The following is an 18,041-nucleotide window of genomic DNA, read 5'->3' as shown; positions in this document are numbered from 1 at the left end:
ATGTCAAATCCCAACTATATAACTACACCCATACGGAAGATTGTCTATCCAGCTCAGTTAGGTCTCCACCTGCGTGTAGTTTAGTCGGTCAACCATTTGTCTCCAATGAGCCATTTAACCAACTGAAGAACCTTGGTACAGAGAAAATGAATGAAAATGGCTCATTGCTGAATGATTTCTCAAAATTCATGCTGAAGGAACTGGATGACATTTTCTGAATGATACTAATCCAAAATCTGACTTGTGATGCAGCCTGGAATCATAACCTCACCATGTTGGTTCGTTTGGCCAGAGGGGAACTGGTTTCTCGAGGCTATTTTCCCTGCATTTCTGTTACCGAAGGACTTTGGGTTCCACTGCCTCACTTAGTTGGGGGCACGTAATATTCAGTAATATTATTGATTTGACTGTACTGACACTATTGAATGAGAACGGAACAAAGCTGGACAATGACATCACTGTTTTCTACTGCACTGCTTCATAGCTGAATTGAGCTCATTTCATATTTGATGATCTTTACACAGTTATTGAACGGAACTGAATCAACGCTGAACTGACCTCAGCTAAGCAATGACACTTCTTTTTAGAGCTGCTTTACAGCTCTTTGGCATCATTATTTTTATGTTTATCCATGTAAAGCTGTTTTGAAACCATCTGTATTGTATAAAAAGGAGAAGGAGTATGGTTTCAGTTGACACTGAAAGAAGGAACGGTTTGTGACCAGTTTTGGGGAGCGCATGTGTGTTTGTGAATATATTTGTGGTTTAGATCAGCGTTGTGCTGTCCTGTACGGCGACTCCTGCTGTATTTCACTGTGGAGTGAGAATGTGTGTCCACAAACAGCCTCGGGGCTTTCAATCAGATCTCAGTTGCTGAAATGAAAAGGAAATAAACAGCAAGTGGAAAAAAGGGTAGCGAGAGAGAAAGAGAAAACACATCACTAAGATGGAGGATCTATCTCTTAGTCGTGTTGTTGCATTTATCTGAGTGGTTTCTCTCCTCTGTGTAAGAGTTCCACTGCGCTCTCTCTTTTATTTGAATGTCTGGTTTCCTTTTCCCCCCTGGTGTAGTATTGCTTGTATTTCAGATGACAGTGTATGAAATATATAACATGCCCAAGCTTTGATATAACATAGAAGAGAATAGAACAGATGCATTTGTCAGTGAGAGACTGTGTGTGTGTGTGTGTGTGTGTGTGTGTGTGTGTGTGTGTGTGTGTGTGTGTGTGTGTGTGTGTGTGTGTGTGTGTGAACATCCCACACAGATGTCGGTTTGAAATCAACAGAACAGAGGAAACATAATTATGTGTTTAGTTCCTCCCCTCATCTCTCTCTCTACATGCTCTCATCAGCGATGAAAAATGGGCTTAATTAACCTGCAGGAAACTTTGTGAATGTGTATGATGTGTGGAAGCGTGTGTCTGAATTGTGTGTTTCTTTTTCAACAACTGTGTCTAAATGAGAGCGGAGGAGAGAAGCAGCATGTTAAACGTGGCTTTGTGGTGGATTTCTCCCTGTAAAACATGTTTCAGAGAGAAGTGGATAAAATATTACTTGTATTATGCTTTTGACTTTATAAATCAGTGACTCCTAAACAGATATGTACCCAAGAGGGTGCTTGGAAAGATTTAAATTCTGCTTTGTTAAACCGATTAATCAGAAAACTGACTCCAAACTTTTAAACAGTCGTGTAAAATGAACAAATTTATGGTTTGCTATCAATGAAGGTGTATTATACTGTGATGTGCATTTATGAACAGTGTCAGGGTGATGATATGAATAAAAGTGGGCCACAATGCAAGATCATTAATTAGGATGCGCTGTGCTTTCGTGCTTTGGCTGGGTCAGAACAGCCCCCACACAGTCTACAAACACACACAGTACTTCAATAATGAGGCCCTGTCTGTCACACACTGCCCTCTATTACTGCCTACAGATTAGTATGCACACTTACACACCTACACTAACGATCATGCTCTCTTTCCCTTTGTGTGTGTGCGCGCGTTTTGGTGTTTGGTTCATCAAGCTATAAAGTCCTTTCACCCTGCTCACTGTGAGATATCGCTCTCTTGCTCATCATGAATGAGGTCTCTTTAATATCTCAAGAGTTTTAGACAACTTAGAGATTAGATAGTTGTCTAATGAGACATTTATGTGCTTCTTAGAGTTTTTTCACTGATCAAATGTCCTCACTAATATCATGTTTCTCTTTGGCTGCGTTTACACTTGGCATTAACATGCGACCTGTATCCGGATGTTGTCCACATACATATTGATAAAAGAAAAAGTGTAAACGGAAACGCGCTTCCGATCAGCGTGTCCAGGTCCAGAGGTAGTCGAGGACACATTGTGATCGGATCTCAGTGTAATGTAAAAGCAATCCAGCCATCGTGTCTGCATTCACAGGTGGACGTCACACATATCCCCGCCCACTGTCATTATCCCCCCTTCCTCACTCCAGGAATTGCTGCACTTAGCTGTGTGCTTTTGCGATACAGTCGAGTGCGAAGTACATCCCAAATATGCTGAAATGTTTGCCTTCGCACCCAAAATTTGCAGAACGATTAACTTTCTGTAAAGAACGCACATTTTTCCCACCGCAGTTGGCAACGTTCTCGGACCCATACGCTTCTCTGTACCGTATCCATTACGGCATCTATCCACATTATTAGTACTTTATCCTCCTCATTTTTGACAGATTTGAAAAATGTCCCCCGACTGAAAACTGTTTTTAAAAGAAAACCCGCCACTTCAGGTCGACCAGAGCCATCCTTTTCTTTCCTTTTTCTTATTTTTCCGCGGGAATGCGAGATCCAATCTTTTATCCAGATACAGAAGCCACTTGATGTGGACAGGTGTAAACGCACGTGTCCTGATTGGCTTATGATGCGATCTGTCAGACACATTAAAGAGCCCCAAAACGGTATTTATTGTTTAAATTTCTTTTTTTAAAAAGACCACATTTGAAAGGTGAGACTTTGCTTAATATTAAAAGTAACCCAAAAGTAACCTGGTCTGTCCCGTCTGTCAGCGCGTTGTCAGTGTCCTCTCTGCTCCACGATGTATTTTTCACTGCGTGAGAACATGGTGTGTGTGTGAGAGCGGCGTAGCTTGTAGGACATAGCTACAGTAACTAAAGGGGGCTGGTCTTTGCGAACGGTCAATTGTCGCTGAGATGGCTCAATAACTGCTGTTTATATATGCTCAAATTGATGACTGACAGGAGTGAATGAACTTACGTTTGGAACCTCCCAAACCTAAGTTTGAACTTCATGTTTTCCAAGGTACCAAAGTCAGCAATCTCAATATGAACTCAGTTAAAAAAAAATCTGTTTTATTTTTGCATTTCTCTCACTCTTTGAGACGTCTCACCCGGAGGAATTTCAGTGTGGGGTTCATGAGTGAGGGTGACAGAAAGAGAGAGAGAAAGACAAAGGCCCTGATTTGAAAACTTAATTACATCCCTGAAAAAGCATGTCATCAGAACAACAATGAGATATACATCGTTGAGTGTTTAATTGAGCATGAAAAGAACTCTCTTTTTAGATCGTAACGCAAAAACTGCTTCTGCCAGGCCAGCAAGGGCAAGGCAATTATGCGAGCTCACCGGCGTGCTGTTTGGATGTCACAAAGACTTAACCCTGCAAAACGGAGACTTGTCTCAGGGGGACACCTGCACCATCTCAGTCACCATGACAACTTGGCCTACACTGTCATTCACCAAGACATCTGCAAGTCTTTCCCTATGCTGTGTGTGTGTGTGTGTGTGTGTGTAATTCCAGATCATCTGTTTTAGGTTGTTTCTGAGACGTGTTTTCTGCCTTCTCAGATTCTTTGGTTTGATCCTGATGTAGTCCTTCCCAAACAGACCAACAATGGCACAAATTTTAAACTCACCATAAAACCAGAATGGCCAATTCTTGTTGTTTATCCAACATCTCTTCTCTTCTCTTCTCTTCTCTTCTCTTCTCTTCTCTTCTCTTCTCTTCTCTTCTCTTCTCTTCTCTTCTCTTCTCTTCTCTTCTCTGATTATATGTCTTTCAGTGCGAGGGTTAGACAATCTTTCACATGAGCAACAATATCAAACCCAAACGAATCAATTCCCCATGGACAAATGGGGACAAAATGTAGTACCGCCCTACATTTCAATCAGATGCATGTCAAAAAAGAGAAGACTATTGCCATTTCTGTTTTATGCCAACTTTATCTTTGACTGGATCATTGAACAGTCAGTAGAACTCTAAATCAACTGATTCAAAAGAACTACTCATTCAATCATTTAATCCATGCACCACTACCACTTTTTTCATTCATTCAAATTAATATTTAATATATTACTTTAATTCCAGTCTTCAGATAATTTGATAATATTATATAATTTGATGATGTTCTTCTGCTTCTCCAGATAAAAATATGTGAAATAAAAATGATTCCAAATTCTTTCAAAACCTAATTATCTGAGCTTTATTATCCAAAGATTTGAGATTAAAAGCCGATACATAATTGAAGCATAAATTGAATCTGTTAAATTATGGAAGAACAAACTCCAAGCAATGCAATTTTCCTCTGTCGTTTGTGTCTTGCGCTCATGGTGAATCAGCATTGATTCAGCAGTCCGTATCCACTCAAAGGCAATACATTGCATTCTTCTGATAATCTAGTACCTTTGAGTTGCTTTTTTAGATGCAGACAAACATGCTAAAAGAAAAGCGGCACATGTTCGATGCGGCTGAGGACCATTTAAGTCGGTATCTAATTTTCCTCAGTCAGCATCGGCTTATGTTACATACAGTCGTCAAATTACCGTACACCAAATTAGGCCGAAAACACAACACAAACACTGCACGTACCATTTCCGTCCCTTTTTTTTATCCGTTCTTTGTCTTGGTTTGTTTTTTTTAACACAACAATCCGTGACATCTTCTGTATTGATATTCAAATTAGTACAGAGCTTTGGGTGGACTTAGATGAAATTCACCAGCTATTTATACATGGAGTATATTATATCCAATGCTTTGCTTCACCGCCATCCAGGCTTAGCTTGGATTAGTGAGGCGTAAACAAATGCACAAAGGCCTTTGCGCTTTCTCCTCAGATTTTTTTCTCACGTTATCTAATCTAAACTAGCAAACTGCGATGCCGAAATGATCAAGCAATTGTTTCATTGTGTTTTATGCACAGAGCGAGAAAGAGATCCGAGTTGGGATTCCATAGTGTTATTTTGAAACAAAGAGCAAAATGCCCAGTCATGAAACGAAAAAAAAAAAAAACTTCTCCTTTCGTTACCATTTGGCCTTGTTATTTCCATCCTAGCTAAAATGCCTTTTTTTTACCCTTCACTTTCCTCGCTCTCTCATTCTCCCTGTCCGAGGGGTGTTTATCTTTCTTCAGGATGTGGTGATACTGTGACAGCTGTTTTGAAGAAGTTAGAGATCCCTCTGTTGAAAGCCTGGCCAGAGTTCCCCGGGTGTCCCTTGAACTGCCCTCTCCCTGCTGGAGGTTTGTTGATTAAGCCTGTGGCCCATTAGCCTCTCAGGTGTGGGTGTTGGCCGCTGGGTTTTGATCCACATCTGTTGGACCTTTAGGCCACTGCAGTGTTGGGCTGCACACAGAGCACAGTGTGAGGTAGGAAGGGTCGCTTCTAAGGTCTGTGTCTACGTGGAGAATGTGGATCTTTAAAGACTTAAAGATGTAGAGCCTCTAATGTACACAAACAGTATCTGTGTCTTCTCATTTTACATTACACACACACACACACACACACACACACACACACACACACACACACACACACACACACACACACACACACACTGCTAAGGGGTAATTAAATGTAACAAATCATGTACAAAAAATTATCATCTTTTATTTGAAAATTAAACTACATTTTATCCAACTTTGATAATTGCCTTAACCTTTTAAACCACTTAGAAGATAGTGATCAAAGTACATTTTGTAAAAATCACCTGTCAAGTTTATAATATATATTACATCAGCATATGGGAGTCAAATTGGACGACTACAGGGACTCATCTCAGGCTCACTCATTTAACAGTTCATCTATTGCTAAAGTTATGAAAAACATCTGTCAAAAATAGAGAAAAATTCAAATCAAGAATGTCAAAATCAGAATGCGTAGTTCGTGCATAAAAAATGTCCATCAAAACCTACATATGTTGAATGATGTTTATCAACCCGGTGAAGTTTATTCTCTTTAACATGCAGTGTGAAGTATATCACTCAGTTCCCTGATCGTTCTGATTCAATTTAAGCGAGTGAAGAACAAATTTATATGTGCGTGTGTTGTGTACGTTATCATCTCAGCATGACAGCATGTGTAAGCCACTCAGGCCGCCAGTTTCACCCTCTTCTTGGGAAGCGATGACGCATTCAAAACATTCGGTAGTGTGGGTTTTCCAGGTAATGCGTGCACTCCCTGGACCTCTGCTTCTCGTAAATACTACTGTGTATTGTGCACAGACGTCGATGGCGTGATATTTAAAAGATGTGCATTTGAAAACAGCACAAATTGAACCATTATAATTAGAAATACTGTTTACACTGGATGCGGCGCGATACAATCAATTCCCAACTGTAAACTGATGCCCCATTCTGTTTCTGACGTACTTCGAGCACTCACGCTACTTCTGATACATAGAATAAATGGATTTGCAATGGTCGCTTTGTCTCGTCTAGTGTAGACAACTGCAGGCTTTCGCGGCGCAACACGACAACTGCCGCGTCTGGTTTAGACACTGTGTTAGCCAGCAAGTATTCAGTAAATTGATTGATGCCCATGAATTTATGTCAGCTTTCGAAAGTTTCCGGAATATTCAAATATAATAAAATATTATTCAGTAAGACATTACGATTCTGTTTCTTGCCATTCTGCCAAAGCTTATTTGGAGCTTTATGCATGTATTTAGCATACATCGTGCTAGGTTCAGTCATGTAGACCACTGATAATTTATCTGTATTATCCTCAAACGTCAGTGAATCACAGCGGCAAGCGGACAGACACAGGATTTGATTACACCAACTGCAACATTAACAGGATTTACATGTATTTGCATAGAGAATGTCACTTTTTGTTGACTTTAACATATGCAGTGATCTGTGGGGTTTTGTTGGTTTGTGTTTTTGCTCTGTTGGCATTGATGTGGTTTTATCTATTTGACTGTCTGTTCAACGTGACCTCCAGTCCATCCGTTTGCACAAGGTCTCCACAATCGCCTCACATCCTGACAACACAAGAGACGGGGAAACATCGTGGCGAGACACCCAAACCCCCGAACCTTGTATCTCTTTTGCTCTCGTTGTGTCTTTCGTCTTTCCCTTGCATCTCCCTCGATCACTCTCTTATGACATACTCCAAAGCGTGGCTATGAAAAGACAGGAAGTGAGGGTAACGGTAGTATGTTCCCTCTTGACAAGATGCTTAGAAGTGAAGTTTCTTCTTATTCTCACTGTTGTCTCACTTTTGCGCGAAATGCCAAAAACTAGACGGTGCAAGTCTGGAAACAAGCAAACAACAGAGAAAAGAGAACACAAAAACACCCCAAAAAAGATATTTCTGTTCTGTTAAGTCCTTTCTTTCTCCGTCTGATCTTCCGAGGCCGTCTGAGGGAGCGGATCGTGTCTCTGACAGCAATCTTCCTCAGGACATACAGGGGAAGTCAGAGATGACGTGTTCTACAGAAATGTCATTTCTCTCTTGTAGCCGAGCGTCCTCGGGCTGAATGACAGTCTGAAGCCGAGAGGCGTCACTGAACTCAGGGTGGCTGAAGGCTTTCTCTATCCCTCCTGCTCTTTTTGCTAGTATTGCGATTAGAAGATGTGCTTTCAGGGGCTATAAACACAACACTCTGTCCTGGTAGATGTGTTTTGGATTTTTTGCTGAAATTACAGAGATTATGAACAGCGTTATGAGCATCCTCCAAAAATAAAACAACGAAAGTGATAAAACAAGAAGAGTAGATGACGGGCCTTGAATTTTTCTCATTAGGGCCTATTGTTGGATGGATCGGTTGCTCATGTTCTTTCTCATCTCAGGTGAATAATGCCCGTTTTCGTTTTTTACCTGTTTTCGTCAAAGATCTACAAGCACAATAATTAGAAGTGCCATTCCCGCAGCGCATATGTGCTTCAGATGATCAATGCAATAAATCACAGTTCTAATGGCAAGAAGTGGAACGCATGTCAAAATGACTATTCCCAAACTGTAAATGGTTAGTTCATCCAAAAATTTTAATTCTGTATTTACACACTCTCATGTTGTTTTCGCACGTCACGCAACCATTTGATACATCCACGTTTAGTGCAGTATGCGTCATTGTAAATCTGTTCATCATATAAAGCCATTGTGTCTCTTCAAAAGAGTTGGATTTGGGATTAGACCACTCCATTTATTATTTTTACAATTAAGATTTTTGGGTCTTGGATCTAGTTTAGAGGAACTAAATTAACTTTATATCACGAATCATATCGTTTACATAAGCGATACATATCGTCGTATTTTTATATCTCGATATAACAATGTATCGTTACACCCCTAATTATTATTATTATTATTTTCAAATAATTTAAATATTTGTATTTATTTTATTCAAGAGTTTGATTTATCATATTGCAGTTCTTGTTGCCATATTTTCTATATTGTAATGCATAAAAAAAATACAAAAATCTGTACAACAAATTGCAGACTTCTACAATATCTAGGGCTGCAACTAACACTTATTTTGATAATCGATTAGTTGGTTGATTATTTCTTCGATTAATCGGATAAAAGGCCCAATTTTCGTTTCTTTTTTCTTTTAATTTATTTTATTGACAAAATACACTTCAGCATCCTGCTCAATACTGTCCTTATGAAAACTTAATGCTATGAAAACAACATTTATAGTGAATATATCTATATCAATGGTGTATGCAAAAGAGTTATGTGCAAAAGAGCTATAAATTAGTTTTTAGTATGTGATGCATTTCTTTAATAATTCAAAACATGTTTGTCTTTTTCTCTCTCTCTCTCTAGGGGATGAATGGTATCTGTGCCGGCTGACTCTGACCCTCTCCAACCTGTCAGATCTGCAGTGGGCCATGTTCCCCTCTCCCTACCTGGCAGCTGTGGGCCCTGACACTGGTGCTGGCTCTGTGGTCTACAAGCTTGTGGCCCGAACTGGCGATGGCTCAGTGGGAACAACTCACTTCCTGTTGGTTGATGGTGGGTTTGATGGGCAGACGCTTTAATCATCGGAAAACTGTCAATACAATCATGCTGCCAGTAACAACGCTGCCCCACTTTAGATAGAAAGGGAATTTAGACTGATGTCTCACATGCAGACATGCATTACATGATCAATAATTTTAACCCCATGCATTGTTTATGCTTGAAACTCAAATGGTTTAGTTAACACACTCAGCTTAGGTTTGCGAGAGAAATTCACAGACTTGGGAATTTACTGACAGGATGTTTAAAGTTTTGTTAAATTTTCTTTTTATGGGATAAAGTTGCCATGAAATCATAATGGACACCATAGATATGCTTTTATTTTGAAACAATGGCAATGACATGCATTTTTCATTAGCCAGTTAGTTACTGCTGTAGCCGAAATAGCATAAAGCACTAAGTCACTAATGTAATCCATGCCGTTTCCATAGTTATTCGTTCCGGTTTAATGTATGTGATTTAATTTAGTGCACAGAGACCAACAAAGGTCAAATTAATTTGATGCACTGTGGAACTCAATCTACAGTAATTAGTCAAAAGCAAATAGACCAAATGTGCTTTAAACATACAACATATGTGTGCAATGCTGATCTATGTATGTGTGTGTGTGTGTGTATTAGGACAGGTGTGTTGTACCGGTTTTATTGTACCTCTAGGACATCTTCAGAAAAGCATAACCTCTCATAATGGCTAGTCATTCATCATCAGATATGTTGTGACATTACAAAATTACTTCTCTGGTCCATAAGGATTTATACTCTGCTATAAATATTCTGTCTCTGGTGATATTACACTCAGATGTTTATAAAATTTGGCTTTAGGTGCCGTTGCCTATAGCGCTCTTTCTCCAAGTTTTTGATCAGTCTTTTAGTTGAATGTTATTCATTGTCAAGTAGGCAATTTATCATTTGGACTTACAGAAAGATTTACTTGTGCTTGCAGGAAAAATGGTCTTAATGTTTCAGAAACCTAGATTATAGACTTTGACTTTGCAGAAAATAGATGGAAAATATAAAACGGACAGTTCGGGTCTTGGATGCTGATGGGTCATTACAGCATTTCAGCCATGTTATGTTTCACAATAAGTTTGCTTGATAACATTTTAATGAAAAATTGCATCCTTAACAAAATCAAGGCTGTGTTATTTTATGAATATTTTCACAGCTAAATGGTTACAGACATTTTACTGTACGTTGTGCCTTACAACACCCTTTAGCCTTGACTATATTCATATAGTAGTGTAAAGGCAGCTAAAAAAGTTACAGCACACTAATCATAATTCATTATGCAATAAATGCAGACACTATTGTTAAAACGTTTGAGGTTAGATTCTTTAGATTTCTGAAGGATCGTGTGACATTGAAGACTGGATTAATGGCTGCTGAAAATTCAGCTTTGCTATCAAAAGAATAAATCCATTTTTTTCAATATTGAATATTTTCTTTAATATTTTTTAAATATTGAAATTTCAATCAAATAAATGCAGCCTTGGTGAGCATAAAAGACTTTCAGAAACATTCAAAAATCTTACCAAGCCCAAACCTGTGAACGGTTTGTATGCAAATATAACAATAAAATCATAGTTTTATCAAATTTTTCATTATTCGAAGAGAGCTTGTAAAGACAGAATCAAGCATGATTCTGAATCAGAAGCTTTGCAGATGAGTCTTCAAGCAGCTGCAAGAAGGGCAAGGCAGAGCGGGTACAGCTGGGAGATCTGCTCCGCCTCGGCAGCTGTGTTCTTCATCCACTTCCTCTTCCTCCAATCCCAAATAATGACACGCTCAAGGGGACAGCGGTTAAAATGAGCTCTTGTCTTGCTATTGTCCTGAAGGAGGAACAGAGGGGAGCATAATGCTCCTCACACACATACACACAGATGCACTGAACCACAGCTGGCAGAAGGGTCCCTTACTCCTAATGTGTGTAAAAAGACTTCAAGGCTTTTATGACTTTGTAATCCTCTTGCACTTTGAGCTGAACTTTACAAGAGTTGCTCTTTTTAATATGTGATTATAAACAAGAGCCATATCACAGTTTTTTAGGCGACTTCTGCAGATTTTTTTCTACATGCCACAAGTCATAATTTCAGAATTAGGCAGGTTATTCCAATTATGCAATACATTTTCATGTCCCTTTAATAGGCCTGTATGTCATAATATACTTAATATACTGGATAAAAATGTTTTTATCTTTACATCTAAAATGTATATATATATATATAGAAAATAATTTTTGAAAATGTAAATCTCCTCTTGACCACAATCAGTGTTATTTTGTTATGATTTATTTACTACTATAGTATATTTTAATATTTTGAATTATCTTTTGTATAATGATAATAATATTTATTATTATTTTAGTTTTTAGTAATTTTTGTATTTCAACTTAAACTGTTTATTTTAGTTTCTAAGCTGTTTAAGTTTTTGTTGTCTAATATTTATTTTATTTATTATAAAAATATTTTGCCCTTAGACTTAACTTACAATTGTGTTTTATTTTATTTTAACATTAAATGAGTGTGTTTTGTTGTGACAGGTGGGGAAGATTCATTTGAAGTGGACCGAACAACAGGAGAAGTGAAGACCAAAGGACGACCTCTGACCCCCAGTAAGGAGTACACACTGACCGTCCAGGCCGTGGACTCGCAGGGCAGGAGGGGCCTGCTCGCCTCTGTGTTCATACTGGCCGGCTTCCGGCCCCCTCAGTTCACCAACACCACCTACACCATCTACATCCCAGAGAGCACTGGGGTGGGCCAAGCGTGAGTACAGGAAACTATGTGTTAGTGGGTGTGTTTGTGTGCATCTGCGTGTAAGAAGATTCACAATTTGCTGCTCATTAGAGGGTAAGAGAAGGATTGTGTGAACGTGGCCAACTCTGAAGCTTTATGTGTCATCTGTTGCATGAAACAATTCGCCTGGAGGGATAGCGGAGGTTGAGAGAGGGGGGACAGAGTGAATGGAGGGGGTTGTGGCAGAGAGGAGGAACACAGATGCATCATTTTGTCCCCAGGCTCTGAATTTGAAAGCGTGTTCAAATTCAAATATTTATTAAAAGAAACTTCTGGATAAACATGAAGAGCAGTGTCTGAACTTCCCCCTTCGGGCACTGGCACAGACCAGAGCATAATGATCTGTGTGGAGGAGGAGAGGACAACTAATCACGGAAAGAGAGACATATTAAAAAGAGAGGAAAAGAGAGACATATTAAATAGTGTGGAGGGGAGATGACACGGGAAGAGAGCCACAAAGAATCACCATATCTCAGACATGCATTATTTCCCATTTTCCAAAATCTTGTGAGTTGCCTTGCCGTCTGCTGCCTACAAAAGCAGCTAAAGCCCCGTTCACACAGACAGTGTTTTTATTGTTTATTATTATATATTTTATTATATATATTTTGGCCGCTTGCGGTCAATTTTTCTTTTGGTGCCATACTGGCAAATGGCCATAGCTTTTGAAAATAATTTAAATAAGTTTCCTTACTGCTTAAAATTAGCATTCTGCAGGCTAAATTGTGAATGGGGCTTCAGGGAGTATTTTAACTTAAACGGCTATTTCTTAAAAATAATTCTTAAATGGCTCATTTTACATCAAGTCTCATGTGCTTCACATGAGAAGTTCTTTGAATTAAATCCAATAGTTTAATATAATCAGGTTCCTAAACTAAAAAAATATATATATATATATATTTATATATATATTTTTATTTTTTATTTTTTATTTTTTTAAGAAATTAATACTTTTATTCAGTAAGGATGTATATATCAGTAAATATATATATATAATATATATATCGTATATATCATAAATATATAATAATTATAAAAAAGATAAATAAATACTGTCTTGCTTGGTAGCTCACAATGTGTTTGGAACAGAGTTGTAGGTTTCCTATGAAATTCTTCCCAGAGGAGAAATACCTCACAATTCATAGTAGGCTACATGCAAATGAATGAAATGCTGGCCGGTGCACTGAATCTGTTTCCTGTATGTGTCTGTAGGGTGGCGGTGGTCCAGGCTATCTCGTTCCAAAGGAAGAGTCTGTCCTATATGCTTCTAGTAAACCCAGGCAACCTGTTCAGCATAAACCAGGAGAGTGGCGCGCTCAGCCTGACACGTACTGTGGACTATGAGAGTGGACAACATCTCCATCACCTGCAAGTCAGAGCTTCTGAACCAGATACAGGACTGAGCAACATGGCGGAGGTTAGCACACCTTTACCTAGCTGTCTAAACATGGTCTTTCCTTTGATATTTATTGCTCTTAAATGTATTGTTCTTAAACTAATTAGAATTTCTTCAGATTTAAAAGCATTTTTTTTATATATATATTGTATTTACCAACACACCTAATTAGATAAAACGTCTTGAGGCCTGTTCACACCAAGGACGATAACTATAAAGATAACGATAAAGATATAGTTCTACCACAGCTATAACGATAATGCCACAGAGAAACTATATCATTGGAATCACTTTCAGACTGATTTTATCCAGCTGTAAACATTGACAGTCAATCAGAATCCGTCCCGCTGTAACGAGCTCAAACATTTAAAGCGGCAGACGAGCACGCACTTAGAATACACTGAATGATATCATCCGCTGGTGTGTATACTAATATAGCTATCTTTATAGTTATCGTTCTGGGTGTGAACGGGCCTTTAGGCCTGACATTATGATTCTGTATGTGTGGCTGTCAGTCATTCACATCCAGGTCTTGTACAATTTCATGACACATCTGGTTCTTTCAGAAGAGAAAGTTACATATGCTTTGATACACACAATAACACACAAATGCATAAAGGTACACACAAGCACAAACAGGAACAAACATACACATATCATACACAGAAAAGCAATAATGAGAGATTGTGTGGTACTGAGGCCATCCAACACGCCGCAGCTGTGGCTGTTGGCACTTATGAGACTTGGTGGTGCGTGTGTCTTTATGTGTAAGATAAAGTGATGTGACAAAGGCAAAGAAATATAACAGATGTTTGATCTATTTTACCCATCATGTTGTTGTTGTTGCCGTTATTAGAGGCGCAAATGTATCCATCCGTGTGTGCGTGTTGTTCACACTGTTGTTGTTCCATGTTGATCTTCTTTGTTTGGCAGAAGTTCCTCCAGATTAATTGAGTCCTCTTGATGGACTTGGCTGAGACACAGTGATGTGTAACTGCGTCTGTGCCAGCGCCAGTCACACACACACACACACACACACACACACACACACATTTTAGATAATTGTCAGTCACTGCCCCCTGCCAGATCATTACACCATCTGTGAAGACGACTCCGTGAGTAGGACAAGCTAGAACATAAATGAGATGAAACAAAATGAGAGAAGAGGAGAGGAGAGGAAAAGAGACCAGAAAAGATAATAGACAAAATAATAACAGAAAAAAAGAGAGAACAGATAAGAAAAGAGTGTCTAAATGAGTTGAGATTAGACAACAGATAAAAGGTAAAACAAGACAAGGTGAGAAGAAAAGAGACGAGGCAAGATTAGAAAAGAAGACAACACTAAAAAATGACTAGAGGAGAGAAAAAAAGACCAAATGAGTTGACGACAACTGAAGAGACTAAAGACAAAGGTGAGATGACGCAACTGGAGAAGAGAAAATAGTGAGACGAGAGGGGAGGATATTAGAAGAGACAAGAAAAGAAGAAATGAAGAGAAGAGTGAGCGTCTGTCCTCTTAGCATGTGAAAAATAATTTAATAAATAATGATGAAGCTCTGTTCTAAGACTCTTTTAGACCCCTGTTGTTGTTGTTGTTATTAGCAGTAATACTCCTCCAGCAGCAGACATCAGATTCATTACTGCCATATTCAACCTCTAGCAGCCATGAAACAAACAGAACGTTCCCCTCTGTTGGGCAGATTCCCGAGGGACGACGGCAGAGAAAAAGAAACCTGTAATGCAGCGCTACATGGGCTTTAAGATGCTGTGCTGACGGCTTCAGAGCTGTATGGTCAGCTATGCTGCTGTGTGTGTTCTGTGTAAGGAACTTTTCCCTCTTGGCAGTTCTGCTCCTCTGAGATAAGCAGTTTTGCGGGACTCTCCCTCACCATGACTAACGCTCCCACTGAGAACACGTGCCTCACTTTCCCTCTGCCTCTGTTCGGTCAAAGTCAAATCCTGTGCCAGTATTCAGTTTGAATCCTCACAAAATCGCTGCACAGAGGGAAGCCTGAATGTAGATACAGGGCCTCCATAAGCTATCATCTGAGCTTCAGTTGAGATCTGCTACATTAAAGTCTACACACTGAGTTTGACTGCGGTTCATGTGTGTGTTTGTGGGGTGGATGAGCCATTTGCATTCAGTGGCTTCTGCCACAGCTGTTCTGTTCGTTTTCTGTCTCTTCTTTTAATGTTAGTCCATGTTTAAGGCGAGACACAGCAGGCAAAAACATCGTTTTTTTTTTCACTGGTCAATTTTGAGATTTTGGGCTATTTGTCTTCAATAACATGTCGTCTTTCAGACTTGTGGTGAAAAAAAAGTCAAAAATACACATTTAGGTCTTTATTTTACTACACTTTGTCTATTTGCGTCTGTAGATTTCTCCGAAATTCAACAAAAGTTAGTGTTCTGAATCAACGCGCTGCTCCGCGATCTCTGTCTGCTTCTTTTAATCTCACACACCGCTGTGAAGCTCTCTCTCTCATGTACAATGCTGTCGGATCCAAATATGGTCATTTCCTTTTTATCAGCAACCAATCGTGAAAGTACAATGGGCATTTAACTCTAAAACTGAAATTTCATCGGCTGATGTCAATTTCTGACAACGTGATTCGTTCAGATGCATCACGTGGCGTGCTCTGACATTTAGTGTTTTTGACTGTTTTTCTGCTCAGTTAAAGGCCATAAATGCTGTGGTTATAAGTTTTGTAACACTTAGCAGTATTCTGAAGATATGTTCAGAGGGATTTGTTAATAAATGATTCCTGGCCTGATTTATGTGACATTTTAATAAAAAAAATATGGCGAAAATCGATATTTTTTTAAGGCTTTGGACAGTATATTTTGATTTCCTATGAAAGCATATATCCTGAAATCCCTCTGAACATCTTTTTTCATCTTGTGTGTAATCAAAATGAAAAAATAATTTTGCACCTGGCTTATATGCAAAAATATATGCAAAATTGTGCATATTTAATGAGATAATGCATAATTTGCATAATTAAACATACAAATTTCAAAAACTTGTAATACATTTTTTTTATGAACTTGTGTAAGTAATCAACTGAGGAAGTTTCAGATATGTACTGTAATAGATATGGTGATATCTATTACTTTAAAATTTTACCCTATTCACCTGTAGTGTCTCGCCTTAATGCTGTTCTTAACTGAAAGCCTTAAGAAAGACAAGAAGTGACTCAGGACATTAAATGTGTCTATACTCATGCAGGGTTTTAGTCCCTGTAGAAAAGATAGCCTCCTATACAGATATTTAGGTCAACCATCTTTCTGGAAGTTAAATTGTCTGTCATATACTGAATTGTAATGAACATTTTGATTTAAAAAATGCATTTGGTTACAATGACAACATTTTTTTTTATTTTTCCTGATGGATAAAAATAGAAATAAAATGTACAACCCAATCTATCAAGTGATAATATGTAGCTCACTTACTTTCATAATAATGCAAATATTGGCATGTTTTTAAGCATTTTGTATAGCCATATGAAATTTGCATGGAAGGTCAGTAAGGACTCTGAATATGTTTGCAGAGGTTGTGTGATAAACAATCATTATCTACCATTGTGATGAGCTGGTTTGCAAATGTGCTGTCTTGTTCTGTTTTAATCTGCCAGTAAAGTATTGTAATGTTTGGTATTTTTAACGTATCATCACAAGATTCTGTGGCAAGAGCTATTTTAGTCTTGAGGCATAACACAATAGAACAGATAACAGATCAGAACAGATTTCTATGTCAACTTAATGTTAGTCATCCATTAATGTTCTTAGAATTTGGTAAAAAAAAAACATACAATCGATGGTTAATGTCTCTGCACTCACCTAAGTCATTTTGATGCTTTAAAACCCTGACTAAAATAATTTAATATAACTTGAGGAAGCTATTTTAATGTTTTGAATGATACTTTTTTTGGCGAAGGACTAACTAACCATTCATGTTTCCATACTTGTCCATATAATAACGTCTCTCTCTCTCTCTCTCTCTGTCTAATTTTCTTACTTATGCAGGTGGTGGTTCACATCACAGATGAGAATGACTGCACACCAGAGTTTATGCACTCCATTTACAGTCGAGACAACGTCCCTGAGACCACCCCAACTGGTACATCATTACTGCAGGGTGAGTGTCTGTTTCTCGATTTGTCTCTCTTCCCGTCTCTGTTACCGTCTCACTTTCTGTCTCTCTGTCCATGTTTTTCCCCGTGGCGGTCCTGCTCTTGAGGCAGGTGCTGTTGCCGTTTGCTCTGCGGGGGCAACTGTCTCTTCAACTCAGTCCTGTAATTATGAAATAATTCATTATGGCAGCACTTTCTGGGTGGTAAATGGATTGTAATCAAAGCCAGCTTGGTGGCTCCCAGGCAGAGGAGCTTTTCTGCCCCCGTCTTCCTCTCCTCTTCAATCTCTCATCATCCTGACTACCTCTGTCAAGCTAGTCAGACCATCAATCCTCCATTTTGTGCTTTGCTGACATTGTTGGCTCTATAACCACAGGTCAGAGACTGTGACCCAGCAATAGAGGTGGGATCTCCGCAGTGGCACTTGGATGTGGTGAGGTGGGGGGGTACGACCCCCTCCATATTCTCCAGATAATCACTTCTGATAGAGAC

General features: G+C 38.8%; 1 protein-coding gene across 6 annotated transcripts in view; it reads left to right on the top strand.

The window, feature by feature from the left end:
* Positions 1-18,041, top strand: part of LOC307005312 (neural-cadherin) — a 141,983-nt gene that overhangs the window by 71,621 nt on the left and 52,321 nt on the right. For all 6 annotated transcript variants that reach the window (XR_013799248.1, XM_079625350.1, XM_079625349.1 and 3 more), the window contains 4 exons: positions 9,031-9,219; positions 11,764-11,989; positions 13,232-13,436; positions 17,443-17,554. Coding sequence is in view for 5 of the 6 variants with exons in the window: in XM_079625349.1 (XP_079481475.1) it covers positions 9,031-9,219; positions 11,764-11,989; positions 13,232-13,436; positions 17,443-17,554 (732 nt within the window). In the remaining variant the exon portion in view is untranslated. The remainder of the gene's footprint in view (positions 1-9,030; positions 9,220-11,763; positions 11,990-13,231; positions 13,437-17,442; positions 17,555-18,041) is intronic.

Source organism: Phoxinus phoxinus, assembly GCF_949152265.1.
Source record: "Phoxinus phoxinus genome assembly, chromosome: 10".
NCBI lineage: Eukaryota > Metazoa > Chordata > Actinopteri > Cypriniformes > Leuciscidae > Phoxinus > Phoxinus phoxinus.
Note: the sequence above shows the minus strand (reverse complement) of the source record. Positions and strands in the feature narration are given on the sequence as shown.